This window comes from Pararge aegeria, chromosome 27 (assembly GCF_905163445.1).
Source record: "Pararge aegeria chromosome 27, ilParAegt1.1, whole genome shotgun sequence".
NCBI lineage: Eukaryota > Metazoa > Arthropoda > Insecta > Lepidoptera > Nymphalidae > Pararge > Pararge aegeria.
In genome coordinates this window covers 4,428,920-4,448,346 of record NC_053206.1, presented here as the reverse complement: position 1 = coordinate 4,448,346, position 19,427 = coordinate 4,428,920, and the positions used below count along the sequence as shown (strand labels likewise).

Genomic DNA, 19,427 nt, shown 5'->3' with positions numbered 1-19,427 from the left:
CTGTACTAGCCGTGAAACACTGATCTCTATACTACAAGATCTGAGATAGGGTAATTCTAAGGTGTTTAGCAATGACGATACAATGGTTTTTTAATTTATACCATGTACTCATTAACTTGTTTGAATTGTACCGGTTTTGTAAATCGAGAATGTGCGTTCCGCAACAATATATTTTGTTCTAGCAACATATAATTAGTAAGGTTTGTATACATATACTCTGTGGATGAATAATGAATTCTGTCATCGTAATCTGTGGCGGTTGATTGAATTTTCAAACAATAACGGACGACTTATTTATTTCAAGATTTTTGACCGAAAGTAAAGGTTTTATAATAGGTAATTTTGTTTTTGATAGCTAATGAACTTACGTGTTACAGTTTACATAATTAATATTAATTGTGATATCCGGATAAAAAATCCAATATTGGAGCTGCTAAGGTGTAAGTATATGACAGACATATAAAGCTCCCGCAATCCAAGTTAAAATGTTGGGAATGTCATACGGATATAAACAACGAGATTATTGAAAATACATTGTCAAACTAGCTGTTGCCTGCAACTTCTTGTTCTAGTTAGTTTAATGCGGGATTTCCATCATGGTTTTTATTTGGGGATATCTACGATTTTTATAAGAACTATAATATAGTATCGCTAGTTCTTTTACTTATTCATTCACAAACATTGCATAAGCTATAATATGCGTTTGCTTAATATAAAAAAAGGACGTCTCCAAATAAACAATTTCAAACGCACGATATAAATCCCACCCGAAATATTATCCTATGTTTATTTCCAGATTCCAAGCTCTTACAGGTCTTATGAACTTCTCAACTTGAGCAGGTGCCAAATATGAACGCGAATTTTTGTTTTTAACAACAATGCATTAATATCACCGAGCCTTGTAATATACATATGAAAAGTTGATACCAAGTCATAGTTTAAAAATTGCTGAAGACTCGAAAACAAGTCTACAAAATGCTGTCGACATCCATAAGCAGTAAGTAACCAGTTTATAAATCTACTGATACGAAAAATTTGAGGCTGGCCTAACTAGCTGCCACTTATGCTGACACTGGTAATCTCAAGAACCATCCAACCATAGCCCTATGTTCTCTTAGCCAAAAGTTATAAACTTCAGTAATTTTATTTCATCCTATAATAACTTCCTTATTTTATTGAGCCATAATTGCTTAATTTTATGACCATCATCATCATATCAACAGTAGATGTCCACTGCGGGACATAGGCCTTTTGTAGGGAGTTCCAAATTCCACGGTTCTGTGCTGCTTGGATCCAGCGGCACAGAACCGTGGAATTTGGCAAATCTACTATCAGACATAATTTTTTTTTATTATACTTCTTAAGATTCTAACAACAGTTTGCTTGTATTACTGGCATACGTTAGTAAAAGATAAAGCTAGCATATTATTGTTTGTATAATAATGTTGTCTAGTTTTTATCAGTAGGTATCATTATAGTCTTGTACGAGACTGAAGTGTATCAAAATACACTTGTATTTAGCTGTCAATAAAATATCATCGTATCAAACCATTAGCAGCCCATTACAAGGCACAGTTCCCCTTCCAAAATGAGAAGCGGTCAAGACCAAAGTCTTCCATTAGACCGTACACCAACTAGTCCAGTGCGGGTTGGTGGACTCCACACACCTCTGAGAGCATTATCGAGAACTCTCAGGCATGTTTCCCTCTCAATGTCTTCCTTTCACTGTTAAAGCGAGTTATATTTTTGTTGCTTCTTCTTCTGTTCCTGGGCCTTTTCCGCACTTGGTTGGTCTGGGGCCGTGTTGCTTTAAACATGTATAACTTAGAAAAGTTAGTCATGCATGCTAGGATTTAAACTCGCTCCCCCCTGTGAAGTCAAACTTCTACCTACTGGGCTATTTATCATCATCAGAAGACTCAAATAAAACCATTACCGCCCGCCCACTGCAGAGCACGGGTCTCCTCCCACAATGAGAAGGGGTTGCTGAAGTCCACCACGCTGGCCCAGCGCGGATTGGTGGACACCTTTGAGAACATTATGGAGAACTCTCAGGCATGCAGGTTTCCTCACAATGTTTTCCTTCACCATTGTAGCAAGCAATATTCAATCATTGGACTATTACAGCATAAAAACAAATATAATATGAAATATTTATTGTAAAATGTTCATTAATTACAATAAGTAAGAACTATTAGCATATATAGAAATATTAGAACTATTAATGTGTTTGACGGCCGACTGGCGCAGTGGCCAGCAACCCTGCTTTCTGAGTCCAAGGCTATGGGTTCGATTCCCATAACTGGTAAATATATATGTGATGAACATTAATATTTTTCAGTGTCTGGGTGTTTATCTGTATATTATAAGTATTTATGTATATTATTCATAGAAATATACATCTGTCATCTTAGTAACCATAGCAAAAGCTTCGCTTACTTTGGGGCTAGATGGCGATGTTTGTATTGTCGTAGTATATTTATTTATTTATTATTTACTAGCTGTTGCCCGCGACTTCGTCTGCGTTTGATTTTATTTTTAAAAGTATTCAGTATCGCTAAGCCTTAAATGAGTATAGTAGTATATATATATATATATATAACTTGTGACTGTCAATTAATTAAAGACAAATAATTTGCAATATTTATTATTTTTATTATTTTAATTTGCAATAAAATAAAATTGCGACTATAATTAAAGATCTAAGCTATCCTATCTCTTAAGTTGGACTAGACTGCTCACGGTGTGCCAATTTAATTTAAAATCGATTCAGTAGTTTAGGAGTCCATCGCGGACAAACATCGTGACAGGAGATTTATATATATTAAGATAGTGTACTATAGTAATACTCAGCGATTAATGAAGTAAAAGTCATATAATTATTTTTATATGTTTGTTACTCACATTTAGCTGTAAATTTTTGTTAAGTACTTATTATTTATCGCCACTTGTCATACGTTAACAATCATTAATTAGTTTAGTTTAGCACAAATGTTATTTTAGAATTAAGTGTTAAGCGAGTTATTCACGACCAATGATTGTCGAGAGCGCAGGGTGTTACGGTGAAAACTCTTGAGAGCTTATGTTTTACACCTTTTAAATGTAAATTTTGTTTTTTTTTTCGTATTTTTCGATTAAATAATTAAAATAAATAAAAAATGAAGTTAGTAAAGATTATACTCTTAATTTTCAGAAGTCCATTTGAGAGAGCTACAAATGCTAATAAGTAAGATGCCCCTCCAAGACTGCTGTATGCTAATTACGTCGGAGTTCGGTTTGTGTTGGAGTGACATATCACGTGCGGTACGAAACGCCAGACTGCCGATGACCCCAGCAAGCGTCGCTTGTGTATTGAAGAAGTATACTGTGAAGTCGCTCACTGGGGATGAAATAGCTGATATTGTTACACGGCTAAGACTGAAATGTATGTAGTTTTGTAACTTTTTTATTTTTTTAACCCTATTTAGGTTCCAGGTAGCTCTGGCTGTCAAATATAATTGTAGCACTGTAGTTATATACGTGAATTTTAATAAAACAAAAAATATATATACTAAGACAATACAAACATCGCCATCTAGCCCCTAAGTAAGCGTAGCTCGTGTTATGGGTACTAAGGTGACTGATGAATATTTTTATGAATAGTATACATAAATACTTATAATATACATATAAACACCCAGACACTGAAAAACATTCATGATCATCACACAAACATTTTCCAGCTGTGGGAATCGAACCCACGGCCTTGGACCCAGAAAGCAGGGTCGCTGCCGACTGCGCCAATCGGCCGTCAACAAGATGGTAACAGGCTAACCAGTTAGGTATAAGACCAGTTAAGTATAAGGAAGATATAAGAGTTATATTAAACGATTGCTACGCGATATCTTAACGAAACGCTAAATCGCTTCGCAGCGGTAGAAACAGGCGTTACTTTGCGGATATCCGTGATATTTTATGAAAATTAAGCTTAATCTGCTATAGTCCGCGAACAGCAGGAGAATCTGTATGGTGTAATTTATAATTTCTTCAATCCTTATACTCCACACCGAACAGATCATCGGCAATGTACCCTCTACGCACGTTTCGCTCCGAAACTGGAGTAACCCAACCGTCTCATAGTTGCGGCTTCTTTTTACTGACCCAACCTTAGCGCCACTCTAAATTTCAAATTCAAATTTTCTTTATTCATGTATGCCTATCACAGGCACTTATGAAGCGTTCATACATAAATGTTTACATAATTGTAAGGGGATAGTGATAACTTCGTTCGCCAACTTAAACCTACCTAACGAGGGTTCCAAACGCGCCCTGGTCTAAGAAGAGCCCACAACAAACTGATTGCAAATTTTTTTTTTTTGTTATCACCATCTCACAGTAAATTTATATTCACTTATGAAGCTAGAGCAATTCACACCCAAGCTTTTTTATCGTTTAAGTTATCATTAATATTATAATAGGATTTTTCTGTGAGCTTACGTTTTATATAAACTTTGAACTTATTGAGAGACATCTCAAATTCAAATCTTTATTTGCGTGATTGCAGCTTTACAAATTTGGTCTTATAATAAAAAATAACAAGTTACGTGCTAAAATCTGCCATTCTATGGCATGCAAATTATAATAACACCTTAATTATAAAATTATTTTTCCAATTTATACAAAATGTCATAAAATTAAGGTATCAAAAATTGGGAAATTAAATTACAATGTCAACTTGAAATTAAATAATGTAACGTAAAAAAAAATATAAACCTAGAGATACAATATTTAAAATATTGTATCTCTAGGTTTATATTTCGATTTTAGATATCGTCTACTGAATAAAATTTATGAAGCATGAGCCATTCAATAATTTTAATCTTAAATCTTAAATATCAAAGGATCATCTCTAAACAAGAGGATGCCTAAACATATCCTTCACGACCCTGACGATCAGATTACTACTGACAATGCTCCCTATAATAACTGCAAAGCTTCTTCGCCGGCGACGACGAGGTCCCCGACTTCCGACGTCATCCGGACGTGGGCTCGCACCACGTTCTCGGAAGCGTGCGGACTAATCACCGTCCGTAACCCTTTCACTCCAATCGTCGCCCGAGCCGAGGATCGGCCTCACATGATGCGCCAGAGGCGACGATCCCTTCGCTTCTTCGAGCCCTAGGGTTCAAACTCTTCCTGGCGGAGCGCCATTCCGAGGCTCGCCAACAAGCCCGCGTTACGCTGTTAAAATCATCAGGGTAAATCAGCTACACACAATCCGAAAAACAGCACTAAGGACTGACAAACAAACCAAAACATTTTATTTATTTGTTAAGGACACTAACAATATACATATTTACCATATACAGTAATAAACTTGTACAATATTTTACATATTCCCTTATATGTACATCGATAACCAGTGACCATGACATTCACAATAATTATTAACGAGTGGACCCCCGCGCGACTTCGTCAGCGAATGAGTAGAGTTAAAAAAATAGTCGTATGTCCAATATAGATAGAAATTAGATCGATTTATCGCCCCGGAAACTCCCTGTCTACTAAATTTCATGAAAATCGTTGGAGCCGATTCCGAGATTACAAGATAATAAGATTGACATGTAAACAGCAAAAATAATCATAAAGCTAAGAAGAAATAGGTGTTCTGTATGTAATATCTATCTTAAGGGAGGGATCACCGATAGGTAAGCGATTTTCAGGACTACTGTCCCTATAGTGTGTTAAAAAAAATAGATTTATAGTATCTCATTTATTTATCTATTAATTTATCTATTTATTTATTTATTCATAAGACACATTGCCATCACTTCTACCGATTGACGTCCACTGCTGGACATAGGTCTTTTGTAGAGAGTTCCACAATCCACGTTCCTGGGCCGCTTGTTTCCAGCGGCTCCCAGCGACTCGCTTGATGTCGTCTGTCCACCTTGTTGGGGGCCGACCAACACTGCACTTACCTGTGCGGGGTCGCCATTCCAACACCTTGGAACCCAACGTCCATCGGTTCTCCGAGCTATGTGCCACGCCCATTTCCACTTCAGCTTTGCAACTCGCTGGGCTATGTCGGTAACTCTGGTTCTTCTACGGATCTCCTCATTTCTCATTTCTGATTTGATCACGTAGAGATACTCCCAACATTGCTCTTTCCATCGCCCGCTGAGTGATTCTGAGCCTTCTTATGAGGCCCATAGTAAGTGACCACGTTTCGGATCCGTAAGTCATCACTGGCAACACGCACTGTTCGAAGACTTTGGTCTTCAGGCACTGAGGGATTTTGGACGAAAAGATGTCTCGAAGTTTCCCGAACGCTGCCCATCCGAGTTGTATTCGGCGGTTTACCTCTTTCTCAAAATAGACACACCAGCAATTAATTGTAACTACATTCATAAAATAAAAAAGTTATGTCTTAGAATTACAAATTCTGTCCAGTGCCATGTAATCAATTATAGGTGTATACCGTCATTATCGGTCACAATTTAAAAAAAATTAAAAACTTAAATAAGTATTTAACATCACATGTTTGCGTTACGTTTCAGCTATAGCGATCCGTCCGAGAACTTGGCACGTGATAAAATTGACTGAGCAAATAAAAGATGAACCGATCAATACCTTTATAAGACTACTGCCTTCGCGAATTGTGGAAGCCTTGAAGAATAGCCAAAGTGCTGTCAATGGAAATAAGAGGCCTCAGGTATGTGTATTACTTGTCTAAGGCAGTCAAGGGCAGGTGGTAAGGAAAAATATATCACCATCATAAATAATGTATCATCATGATATAAACCGTTAGAAGTCCACTGTTGGACCTAGGTCTTTTATGAAAATTAAGCTTAATTTGCTATACTCCGCGAACAGCAGGACAATATGTATGGTGTAATTTATAATTTCTTCAATCTGTATACTCCACACCAAACATATCTTCGGCAATGTACCCTCTACGCAAGTTTCGCTCCAAAACCGGAGCATCCTCAGGAGACGTTGACTTTACAATGAATAATTGTTAAGTACAACTTAAAAATGAATAATTGTTAAGTACAACTTAAAAATGAATAATTGTTAAGTACAACTTAAAAATGAATAATTGTTAAGTACAACTTAAAAATGAATAATTGTTAAGTACAACTTAAAAATGAATAATTGTTAGTGGAGTATACGGATTGAAGAAATTATAAATTACACCATACAGATTCTCCTGCTGTTCGCGGAGTATAGCAAATTAAGCTTAATTTTCATAATATATTATGGATTTCCGCAAAGTAACGCCTGCTTCTATCCAATAAGTAGGTCTTTTGTAGGGAGTTCCAAATTCCACGGTTTTATGTCCAACGGCTCCCCGCGACGCGCTTGCTATAATCTGTCCACATCATTGGGGGTCGACCAACGCTGAGCTTACCAGTGCGGGACTGCCATTTGAGCTTGGGACCCCAACGTCCATCCTTTCTCCGAACTATGTCTGGCCATTGCCACTTCAGCTTTGTGACTTCTTGAGCTAAGTCGGTAACTCTGGTTCTTCTACGGATCTCCTCATTTCTGATTTGATCGAGCAGAGATACTCCGAGCATGGCTCTCTCCATCGCCCGCTGAGTGACTCTCAGCCTTCTTATGATTGATTATTTATTGGTAACATTGGCGGCTCCTTCTATACAATTAGAACTAGAATTAGACGGCCGAGTGGCGCAGTGGGCAGCGACCCTGCTTTCTGAGTCCAAGGTGGTGGGTTCGATTCCCACAACTGGAAAATGTTTGTGTGATGAACTTAATTGTTTTTCAAAGTCTGGGTGTTTATCTGTATATTATAAGTGTTTATGTGTATTATATTCATTAAAAAAAAATATTTATCAGCTATCTTAGTACCCATAACACAAGCTACGCTTACTTTGGGGCTAGATGGCGATGTATGTAAAAAAAGAAAACAAAAAAAAATTTATGGTTGCTCGAAAGAGTTTTCCCTTACCAAATGCGGCCACGTTGGTATATATCCAGAGACATTTCCCAACTATGCAATTTATATTACAAGCGCAGATACAGTTCTCATATTATGCAGAGACAGCTGAATCATACGCAGATAGACACTCTATTTCTTTAAAAAAAAAATTAAAAGAATGGCCGTAGGATCCTCTCATCCCATATTATAACCCAAAATAAACTTGACACATTCAGTAGTAAAAAATAAATAAAGAAAACTTTTTAAATTCCAGGTGCAAACTATAAAACTGGGTGATCTCATCTTCATAAGTATCCAAATGGTGTCGAACTTGAAGCAAGGTGGTGTTCTCTACGTGGCGAGCCCCCCGGGACAGGCTGTAGCGTTGGTCAGCACGTTGCATTCCAATTTATTGAGGGCCTGCGTTCAAGGTATGATATCAGTGGCGTGCACTTCATACGTACACAAAAGCACTCATCGTCATCATCATATAAACCGATAGACGTCCACTGCTGGACATAGGTCTTTTGTAGGGAGTTCCAAATTCCACGGTTCTGTGCCGCTTGAATCCAGCGGCTACCTGCGAAGCGCCTAATGTCCTAATGTCGGTTGTCCAACTCGTCGGGGGTCGACCAACGTTGCGTTTACAAAAGCACTGCCTACCTCTAAATTGATATATAATGCTTATTATATATATACTAGCGGACCCCAGCGCCATCTGTCGGGCTGATTTGTGAATCTAAACTATCCAGGATGCCACCCAAACGCATGCAAAAAAATTCATTCAAATCGGTCCGTTTAGGAGGAGTTCAGTGACATACACACGCACAGAAGAATTATATATATAAAGATTATATACAATATATATATATTGCTGTTTATGCAATAAGCCTGCTGACTGAAACCCTGGTAAGGAACCCGGTGCATGCCTGTCTCTGTATGATTTGTATACTAATTAAGAGCTTTAGAGTATGTTTGTATGTTGGAACAAAAGTGAAGTGATGTAGTTTCGGAGATGCCTATTCACGATTGATTTGAAGGAACCCATATTATAAATATAAAAATAAAAAAGAAAAAACTACGTCAATACACATATCGCCATCTAGCCCCAAAGTAAGCATAGCTTGTGTTATGGGTACTTAGATGACTGGTGCATATTTTTATGAATAATATACATAAACATTTATAATATACAGATAAACACCCAGGCACAACATTCATGTTCATTTTCCAGTTGTGGGAATCGAACTAACAGCCTTGGACTCAGAAAGCAGGGTCGCTGCCCACGCCAATCGGCCGGCGTATACGAATTTTAAATTATCCTTTTTTTTAGGTCTTGGATACAAAAAGTTCGAAGACGCATGCCTGAATGGTAAAGACATACCATCCTTGTTGCGTATATTTGATAATGGTAACAACACCGCAACAGTCACCGACATGCCGGAGTTTGTCGCAACACCCTGTATAGCCCGCGGCGGCATCGACTTCACCAATTCTCAAGCAACAAAGAATTATTTGTCACAAATGTTTGGACCAGCGCCGCCAATATTGGACACGTTGACTGTCAAATCTGAGACAGATTTTTTTGACTCTGCGATGTACGTATTTTGAAACACCCTGTATACTACTCTTCTTATTAAGTCTTTCCTCTTAACCTGTTGTTCAGTGGTAAGCATGTTCCACATCCGATTGCGGGGATCTAGGTTTGATTCCAGGACGGGGCTAATGCGGCAACGCTAAGAATAACCAAAATCTTTGTTGCGTATATGCAGTGGCGTGCATTGCATATATGCAAATAAGCAGTGCATACCCTACCCTCAGGGTCTTAAAGAACCTTCAGATAGGACCATTAAAGTTTTGTAATTAAAAAAACACTAAGTAAAAAATATATGAAAGCGCCATCTAGTAATGAGCGGCCAAACTTCTAGGTCAATTGTCGCTAGACAGGCGACAGCGCAACCAGAGCGCGCGAGGCGTAGGTATAGCTTATAAAATAAAATTTTCTACTTCGTATTTTAATTTTTAACCGTAAATGCTAAACATTTACCTTTTAAAACACGTAGAAATACCTATATTATCATTTAAATCTCATGTTATCGATTGCAGGGTAAATCAATTATTATGAATCACTCGACATATGACGCCATCTACTGTTGCATAGAAATATCAAATAAAATAAGCACGCCCAAAGAATTAATCGTTCTGCTAGATGTGTGCGTGCAAGTTAGTAGTGTGTGTCGTGTAATGTTATAATCGTGCGCTTGTACTTACAAGATTAGCATCGGTCTTGTGTGAACAGTTTCATTCATAAATTCTCTATGTATGGGTGTCTATAAAGCACTGCTTACGGAAGTGGATAATCAATTACGTGTTTGATTTTTTTATGAAAAGTATTCCAGGAATTATTGGAAAGTGAGAAAGTTAACAATAAATATTGTTTCTATTTATTGTTGACATATCAAAATAAAATAGCGTTCGTACCCATACTTACAAAAAATTAAAGACATATTTTGACTAATTTCGATTGCAATATTATCATTAGCATATTCAATCGCCATTATTGTTTACCTTCGAACAATGCTCTATGGCGTTGGTGATAAATAAACGGTTAAAGTGCATAAATTCAGCAACTTATAAAAGTTTGAGTAGTGATAGTTTAATGTGTTAACGTTATTTTATAGTTTATTCATTTATTTTATAATGAAAGCATATTCGTGCGGTCTTTGTTTGGTTTCAGTGTGCCTGGAAAAAGTACTTAGAGACAACTTTAATTTCTATCCCTTTATCGTAAAATTAGAAATCATTCGCAAAGGAAGGTGTGTACCAATGTTACAAATATCCACAAAAAAAGGTGATAAAGTAAAACGTATGTTTAATAATAAATATTACGAAAACTATTCTTGACTAAGCGGCTTTGTACACACCAATCGATTATTTTGCTTTCCTTTTGTTTTATTGTCCAATATACGTAAAGTGTGGAATGATAAAGGATATTGTGATATTAATAATTTTCATCAAGACGCTAAAAACATGTTGGAAAAAAACATTATCATCTTCAGTGTGCTTAGAAAATGCTGCCGAATGGTGTGTCATAATTTTGTGACGTAAATCAAAGTATGTACTTTTATTCAATTAGCAGTAGATAGACGATAGTGTTAAATCAATCAAAAATATAACTTTCGTAAAGTAATTTGATTATAAACCGACATATCTAAAATATAAATTTTACTTTATGTTTGTGCTGAACACCTTGTGCATACCCTGGGTCCAAGGGCTATGCACGCCACTGCGTATATGTGATAATGGTAACAACACAGCCACAGTCACCGACATGCCGGAGTTTGTCGCAACACCCTGTATAGCCCGTGGCGGCATCGACTTCACCAATTCTCAAGCAACAAAGAATAATGCTGCGTTCCGGTAAAATTGAAACTTGTTTTTTTAATTTAGTTTTGTCTTTTTCAGATTGAACAAGAGAATGAAGGTGATACTACAAATCAAAAGCGAGAACACGTTTAGTACACTGCAGAAATGGGCAGAAATTGCTGCCATATCGCCTACTTCCGAACTGTTTCAAGTTTTCCATACGATAAAATCCAACCAAATACAAATTTCCAACGACGAGGATGACGAATAAGGGAATTTTAAATCCAGTCGAAGTCAAATTATAAAAATATAAATTATAAAAATATTTGCGAGATGAGAAAAAGGCTGGATAGAAGTAGGCGTTTCATTGCGGAATTCCAGAATATGTTATGGAAACTAAGCTTAATTTCTCCGCGAAAAGCAGGAGAATCTGTAGGGTGTGATTTCTTTTCTTTTTCTTCTTTGGATGGAAACTTGCCGATAACCACCTGAGGGGTTGCTACGGCGTCACCGAGGGAGTGGGGCGAGCGCGAGAGCTCGCCATGAGAAGAGCCCCAGGGCTCGACGACGGGAGGAAGGTGGGAGACATCGACCCGAGGGTGCCTCCTGCGAGGTCTCTGACCTCGGCTCGGTTCGACGTTAATCGGTTTTATAATTTCTTCAATTTTTATACGCACGTTCCGCTCCGAAACCGGAGCATCCTCAGATGTTGACTTTACAATGAATAATTGTTAACGTTGTGTTACACCTAATTAACAAATTACACCATACAGATTCTCCTGCTTTTAGCGGAAAAAAAACGTTATTGTTGAGTATTTATAAAAGATATAAAATATAATTTTGGATATATTTTAAGACAGGTAAGAAACTATGATTAAAATTTTCCAATCTTAATATGATACGAAAACGGCTAAACCGGCGGTGGTTTAGCCGTTTTTGTTTTCGTCAGTAAGGTTAGGTAAGGTAAGGTCTTCCTCGAGTAGGGATGTGGAAGGTAGGCAGTAACTAGGAGAGCACGTGAAGCAGTCCCGGTTATCACGACCAACATGTGATGATAATCGTTAGAGCCCGCCATCCCGCTCCAGAGCAGCCTGGTGTGCCAAAGCTCATATCTTGTCCCGAATGAGATTTAGTGTATATATATAATGTTAGAAGTTGAAACATAAACTAGGGTTTAAGAAAGTGTTAAATATAACAAATAATTCCTACTTATTTTTAAATTATGGCTGACAAATAAATTATAACCGAATTGCATTCAGCATTAACATAATAAAGGACTTATTTGATAAATTTAATTATACCAACGGACTGTTTTAATTATGTAAATACTTTGCTAATTTTATTTGTGTGATTATATTTAAAACCTTTGTGTACCTCAAACAAATTGTACGTTTTAACATATAATAAATATTGATTTTATCATTGATTTATTGCTTTATTAAGTTTCGTATGGTTTATAATTTTTACCACCTGTAATTAAATTAAAATAAAATAATGACGTTAAAGAATGAGCACGCAAAAGTGGTAAACGGCGCTTATGTATTCCGTAAAACTGATGGTCGTTGGAACGAATGTGTTCAGAAAAATTCGTACCTAGCACAATACGAGTTTTTCAGCCTACGTTAACTTATTCGATTTCGTGATAGCTGACTACGATTTATTTATTTATTTTTACTCTTTATTTGCACGCTACATGAAAAAAAAAGCATAAGCAGTATACAAAAGGCCGCCTTATCGCTTAGTAGCTATCTTAGGGGCTTTATTTTATTTGGGTAATTAGTCAGAAAGCGAGACGAATACAAACGCACCCTTAACTGTCATAGTGAGGAGTCGATAACAGATATTTCAATAAATACTTTTATTAGAAAAAAAAAAAAGAGTGTATATTCAATCTTTTTTAAATTGTGTTAGCTGGCAAAGACAAAAAATAATGGGTTTATGTTAAACGAACTTTTTTATTAATGCTCGCTGGCGGATTCCCTAAATATTTCAGAGTTTCACGTTCACGGTCCGCTTCGGGTATCGGTTCGTTAAAATTGTACTTTTCTACCACCACTGGTAGGTTTGCAACAAAATTTGGAGTTGCCTTATAAGTGTGCCTCGCAGGAAATCTTGTTCCAAATTTTGGTTTTTCCAAGGCGCCTGATAAAATAATGGTATCCACATTTGATTTATCTTCGTTGTCATACCAAAGGTTTTCTGTTTTGGCTTTTATTTCATCTGATTCTTTAACTTTTTCTGCATATTCGTATTTATTTGGTGGTTTTATTGATTTTTCTAATTGCGTATCTCCATGAATGTTAGGGTTTTTATTATTGTAACTTTTATTTATTATCTTATATCTATTATGGATCGGGCTATTTTCTTCTACATTATATCGTTGTTTAACTTCTGAACTTGCGTAAACATTAACTTCTCTTGCCGGCGTAACATAATCTTCATAGCTCTCTTTTTGTGTCATATCCAATTTCTTGTACAGACTATAGTTATCAGTAGTCGATTTAATTTTCCTTACCTTTCTATTTATTGGTTTTAAATTTTTATCACCGTTTGTACATAGTTCCTTTAATGCGTCTTCAGAATCAAACCATTCTACTTCTGTTTGAATTTCTTGTTTCGCAGCAGGCTTATTAAAAATATCTTCTTTATAAAGTGGTTCGTCAGCGAATGGTGACATTTCTTCAATATTATACTGCTTTGTTACAATTTTTTTATTTTGATTAGCGACATTTCGCTCTTCGTTGATAGCTTTGTCAAGAAAAGTTGAACTTTTTTCATTATTAAATTTGTTGTTAGTATTTTTAGTAGGTTTCTCCACAATTTGTTCTTCATAAGACGCTTCGTCGGCAGAAGGTGGCATTTCTTGAATATTATATTGGTCTTCAGTATTTTTTGCGTTCTGTTTTTGCGCAGAGACCTTTTCTTTTTTATTAGTCGATTCGTCATCTAAAGCTGACATTTCTGCTTTATCAAATTTCGCCTTCACATTTTTTTTATTTAGCTTTGTAATCCGTGAAGCAACTTTTTTAATAAACTTGTTATAATCATGGATTTTTAATTTATTAACGCTTTTTTGTTTGTTTTTATCATTTCTACTTGGAATAACTTCCTTATGTATATTGTCTGGATATATCTGCTTTAGATCTAAAAATAATCTTTTTTTCACTCTTTCCACTAATTCATCGAAATCTACTTTCGTGCCTTGATTGAGATGGAATATTTCTTTTGTTTTACCGTTTTCTTTGCCTGTTGAAGTATATTAAAATGTGCGTAATGAAAAAAAAAGAATTTTATCTTTAACAGTGGCGATCTTTTAACAGTGGAGTGTCTAAAATAGACTTTATGCTCGATACTGTTTTATCAGTCAGTCAGTAACATCTGAATTTGAATTTGGCGTATACAGATGTGGATAAATCCGTTATTGGTCATTATCATCACATCCAACCAATCACAAATCCAATCCACTACAGGGCAAGGTTCTCCACCTATAATGAGGTTTTAAGGCCGTAATCCACCACACTGGCTCAGTGCGGATTGGATAGAAGGCTTGTTAGAAAGCCGATTGGTTATGGAAATACTTGAACGCCGGAGTAAAATATTCTTAGTAAAGATCTTATTTGCATTGTCATAAAGCACAAATTTGCCCACAACTCCTTAGCTCGCTTTTGACAGAACATTTTACTTTAACTATACAGAGGTTAGTGCTCGAAAACGACTGCTTCGTTGCGAGCTAAAGCACTAACTACTTTAGTAGGTCGGTAATAGGGTAATAATGATCAGTGGCGTGCACTTCATACATGCACAAAAGCACTGCATACCCTAAAAATTGATATATAACTCGGATAGGATGAGGATTTTTTCCCATTTGATGCAGTCTTCCTGCTGTACGCATACCCTGGTAAATAAATCAGTGCACGCCACTGATAATGATGAGTACCTTTTAAGGGAGATTCATTCCTTACACCTTTTATAGGTGGTAAACTGACATCCTCAGTTGATTCTTCACTTTTGTCGAGATCGGTGCTTTCTTCGCTATCTCTTATCGACGGCTTTGAGGCTATCTGAGTTAGGCGATCGGCCATAGTGTTTGAAACTAACTTCTTTGCTATGGTGTGAAAGTCGTCCAAATTCGCAGCGAATAGCAAGTAACCGTTATTCAGTCTTATTAACACTGAGAAATAGCCTGAAAATTTTATCGAACGATTGTATGGAAGTTACCAGGCTCGGCGTATTGTTACAAACAATTAACTTAGTATCAAAAACCATACTAAAAGGTTGTATTTTAGTTTATTTATAAAAGCGTGATATTTAGTTTTTCTTAATACTATTTTCATTAAGTATAGCCAAAATTATTTACCATCAAATTTGTTAATATTAGAGAAATCGGCTAAAGATAATGGTTGGAAATTAAAATAAACATAATTCCTGCCTTATCGTCTAAAAATGAAAATTATATAAATTAACAAAAATTTTATTTTGCAAATTGAAAAATGGAATAATCTTATCAAATTAACGTATTGTTATCAGTTCTCAATATATCTACAGAGTTTGAACGAACACAGACTGTTTGAAGAGGGTCAAAATCAAGTCCAAAAGAGTCTGTAACAAACATACATACATATGAAGCTATTATAAAGCGTGTAAAAATAAATACGTTTGGTAACCGCCTAGCTTTAGTTGTAAGTTTACGAATTAAGTCCCCACAATGGTAACCTTTTTTCGAACGCTGCATAGGTGCGTTTGATATGAACAAATATTTTTTTAAATATGAATACCGCAATACTTACATACTACATGTATTGTGTGCGATAAATAATACATTTTGGTAGAAATGAAACTATTTATATTGCTTTTTTTTATGTGCAATAATATACAGCCATTCAGTGATATTTTATTACCTCCAGAAAGTATACAACCTGTATCTACTTTCTCAGACAATTGGGCACTACTGCGCGCAGTACTGACGAGTGAGCGCTGTGAATTTGAGTAGGAGGTCCCGAGTTCGATTCCCGGCAGGGCCAATTTGGGAATTTATTATTTCTGAATTTCCTCTGGTCTAATCTGGTGGGAGGTTTTGCCGGGGCTAGTTACCACCCTACATACAGAAAGTGAAGCGATTTAGCGTTCCGGTGCGATTTCGTGTTGAAATCGATTAGGGGTATGACTACCATACTCAATAACAGCTAATCCCGCTTCCATCTTAGACTGCAACATCACTTACCACCAGGTGAGATTGCAGTCAAGGGCTAACCTGTAATGGAATAAGAAAAAAAAACGTGTATGTACTTATGTACACGAGTTAGAACTTATACTTCTTTGGCGTAACAAGATTAAAATCTTTTCAAAAATTTTATCTTTCGCTAATAGAGAAAAGGTATTGTTTGAATAATTGAAAGTCAAATGTCAAACCTTTTTTAGAAAAACTAAAATGTTGACTATAGCTAACTTCATGGTGTCAGTTTTTTGTGACGGCGTGCGCGCGCATCGTAAAAATTTACTCTCATCATTTACCCTAACGCGCCAAAAGAAGTATAACTTCAATAACTAAATTTTAGTTACGTGAGTACGTGTTTGACACGTTTTTTTAGGACGATTTAAAATGACATAAAGAGCTAGTACAAAAATTAAAGTTGCTTCTGCAAGCGTTTAAAAGTGAGCAAATTCGAAAAACAGGAGTACTTTGACTTGCCCCGGTTCAATGACCTACATAGGTATTACTAAAATCGCTATAAATGAAATGAAATACAGACATACAAAGCGAAATCTTTATTTGATCACTAAAAATATATTACAAATACAAAAATTACGTTTACCAGTCGAATAATACATTTTTTTACAAACATTATTATTACTAATTGATTTTAATTACACGTTGACAAAAAAATTAATGGAAGATACATAATTTCATACAATTAATTCAACAATAATAACAACAACAAATTCAATTGAATAGAATAGCATTTTTTGACTGGAATATGTACCGTGTGTATATTTTGTACTCATATTCCAGAAAAAATATAAATATACTACGACAATACACACATCGCCATCTAGCCCCAAAGTAAGCGAAGCTTCTGTTATGGGTACTAAGACGACTGATGAATATTTTGATGACTAATATACATAAATACTTATAATATACAGATGAACACCCAGACACTGAAAGCATTCATGTTCATCACACAAAAAATTTCCAGTTGTGGGAATCGAACCCACATTAAGTTGTTGGTTGTCACCGCGTAAAACTTTATACAGTTTACAGACAATATATATATATATATATAAAGTTCACAGACAATATATGTACACAAAATAGAATTTTGTGTTTGAAAAAAATCTTTTATAATTAACAATTTTTTTTTAATCTTAATACTAACCTCATCTAAAACAAAGCAAAATAACAAACGCAAACTTACTTCCAAAGGTGAGAACTTTTATTCCATTCCTATTGTTTTTTTTTTAATTGAAAATGATCATAAATGTCTACGATCGCTATAAAGTTTCTAATGATCCTGTATGAAATAAAATTATTGTGAAAAGTATCACTCATTTAAATTATTGCCATAAATATATCCTAGTTTTACATCCCATCACTAATATTAGATAACAAGTTTTTACAACCTACCTACTCAGTGTTATTGTTTTTTATTTATCTGCGGTTCCTTTACCTCTCTGTATGATATCAAAAAAAAGTTGGCATAGACTCAATAGAGTTCTTCTCGCCATTATATATAAAGTTAAATAAAGAACATACAGAATCCTCATTCAGCCATTATTGTATGCAGGGCATTGTGCCCAAAATCAGTGACAACGCCCCGAGCAAGCCACACGTCCACCGGAATGTTGCTAGGTCACGAACTTTTTCTCACTTTTCCATTTTATGGTAAACATTAGAGGTAAAATAATTACTTTCATCTGTTAAATCGTATGTAATGACTAGCTGTTTGTTCGAGAAACGTTTTTTGACGCTTCAATATAAGTCGCGTACACGGTTTCTGTCAAGTACCCGGTGTCAAGCAATCTGCTGAGTTTCCTGGCTCTTCTCGGTAGAATCTGCCTTCCGAACCGGTGGTAGAGTCACTACAAACAGACTGACTTGACTTATCAAAAGTGCTTATAAACTGGGCCTCCTTGAAATAAATGAATTTTGTATGTTCTTGATTCTGTGAAAATTAGCTAAAATTTGTTGTTAAACTCGACGATTGCAATAAAATTGCTATTGAATAAATGAATAAATTGCGTTGCGTTAAATGTGAAGATTTTATTTCAATAATCGCCTAGTCTCATTGCTCACACACAAAAAAAAACTAAAATATTTCTATAACTTACATAACATTATAAATGATTTATTTAATTAATACATTTCAAATGAAATAATGACGATGGTGGGTGATCATATTACACTATTCCAGTATCACTGTGCACTGACATATTGTCTTATAATCTATATATATAAAAGAGAAAGTGTGTGGGTATGTTCCGTATAGGCTCCGAAACGGCTGGACCGATTTCAATGAAACTTTCAGGGAATCTCCGGATTGACCTGGCGAGTAATCCAGTATAAAGTTTGGTGACGATCGGAGCACTCCTATTTTTGAACTGTCAAACTGTCAAATAAAGCTTTTATTTACTATGATGATATTCTATTGTTGGGTGTACATGGGTGTAGATAATGATCTTCCCCCGCTCGAGAAGAGAATAGAAGAGAATGAATACGGAGAGAAATAAATGATTTAATATATTATGAGACTTCAATTAAAAATTTAATGATGTAAGTTTATTGTAAAATAAAGCAAAATCTAGCCCGGCGAAGCGGGCTGGGTACGCTAGTGTAAAAATAGTTTTCATTAATCTTTAGTATAAAGTATGTTATAAAAAAAAAAGTACGCGATAAATTATATAAAAACAAACACAATAGAATGAGATTTTCTTTACGTAGGTGTATTTCTAATTATTTTCTTAACATTTTTTTTATTTAAACTTTATTTTTGTCTGGGGGGAGGCTTCAGTCGGTCGTGGCTCCCGACAAAGACGTGCCGCTAAGCGATTTAGTGTTCCGGTACGATGACGCGTGGAAACCGATCAGGGGGGGTTATGACTACCATACTTCTTAACAGGTTAGCCCGCTAACGTCTTA

General features: G+C 35.8%; 2 protein-coding genes across 3 annotated transcripts; one reads left to right on the top strand and one right to left on the bottom strand.

Annotated features, from left to right (window-relative positions):
- Positions 1-253: 253 nt before the first annotated feature.
- On the top strand, positions 254-12,631 carry LOC120635824. 2 transcript variants are annotated; one of them, XM_039906991.1, is made up of 7 exons: positions 254-336; positions 797-997; positions 3,194-3,424; positions 6,540-6,694; positions 8,199-8,355; positions 9,258-9,522; positions 11,390-12,631. In XM_039906991.1, exons 2-7 carry the CDS (start codon positions 976-978, stop codon positions 11,559-11,561), a joined length of 1,002 nt encoding a protein of 333 aa, XP_039762925.1. In that variant the 5' UTR covers positions 254-336; positions 797-975; the 3' UTR covers positions 11,562-12,631. The 2 variants fall into 2 exon arrangements, with proteins under 2 accessions (XP_039762925.1, XP_039762924.1); XM_039906990.1 differs by having other exon boundaries at positions 254-440.
- Positions 12,632-13,100: 469 nt separating this feature from the next.
- On the bottom strand, positions 13,101-16,121 carry LOC120635554. Its single transcript, XM_039906569.1, has 3 exons — positions 16,078-16,121; positions 15,228-15,473; positions 13,101-14,251 (listed from the first exon to the last, which is right to left on the bottom strand). The coding sequence occupies exons 1-3, from the start codon at positions 16,109-16,111 to the stop codon at positions 13,227-13,229; spliced, it is 1,305 nt and encodes a 434-aa protein (XP_039762503.1). The 5' UTR covers positions 16,112-16,121; the 3' UTR covers positions 13,101-13,226.
- Between the last annotated feature and the right edge of the window lie 3,306 nt (positions 16,122-19,427).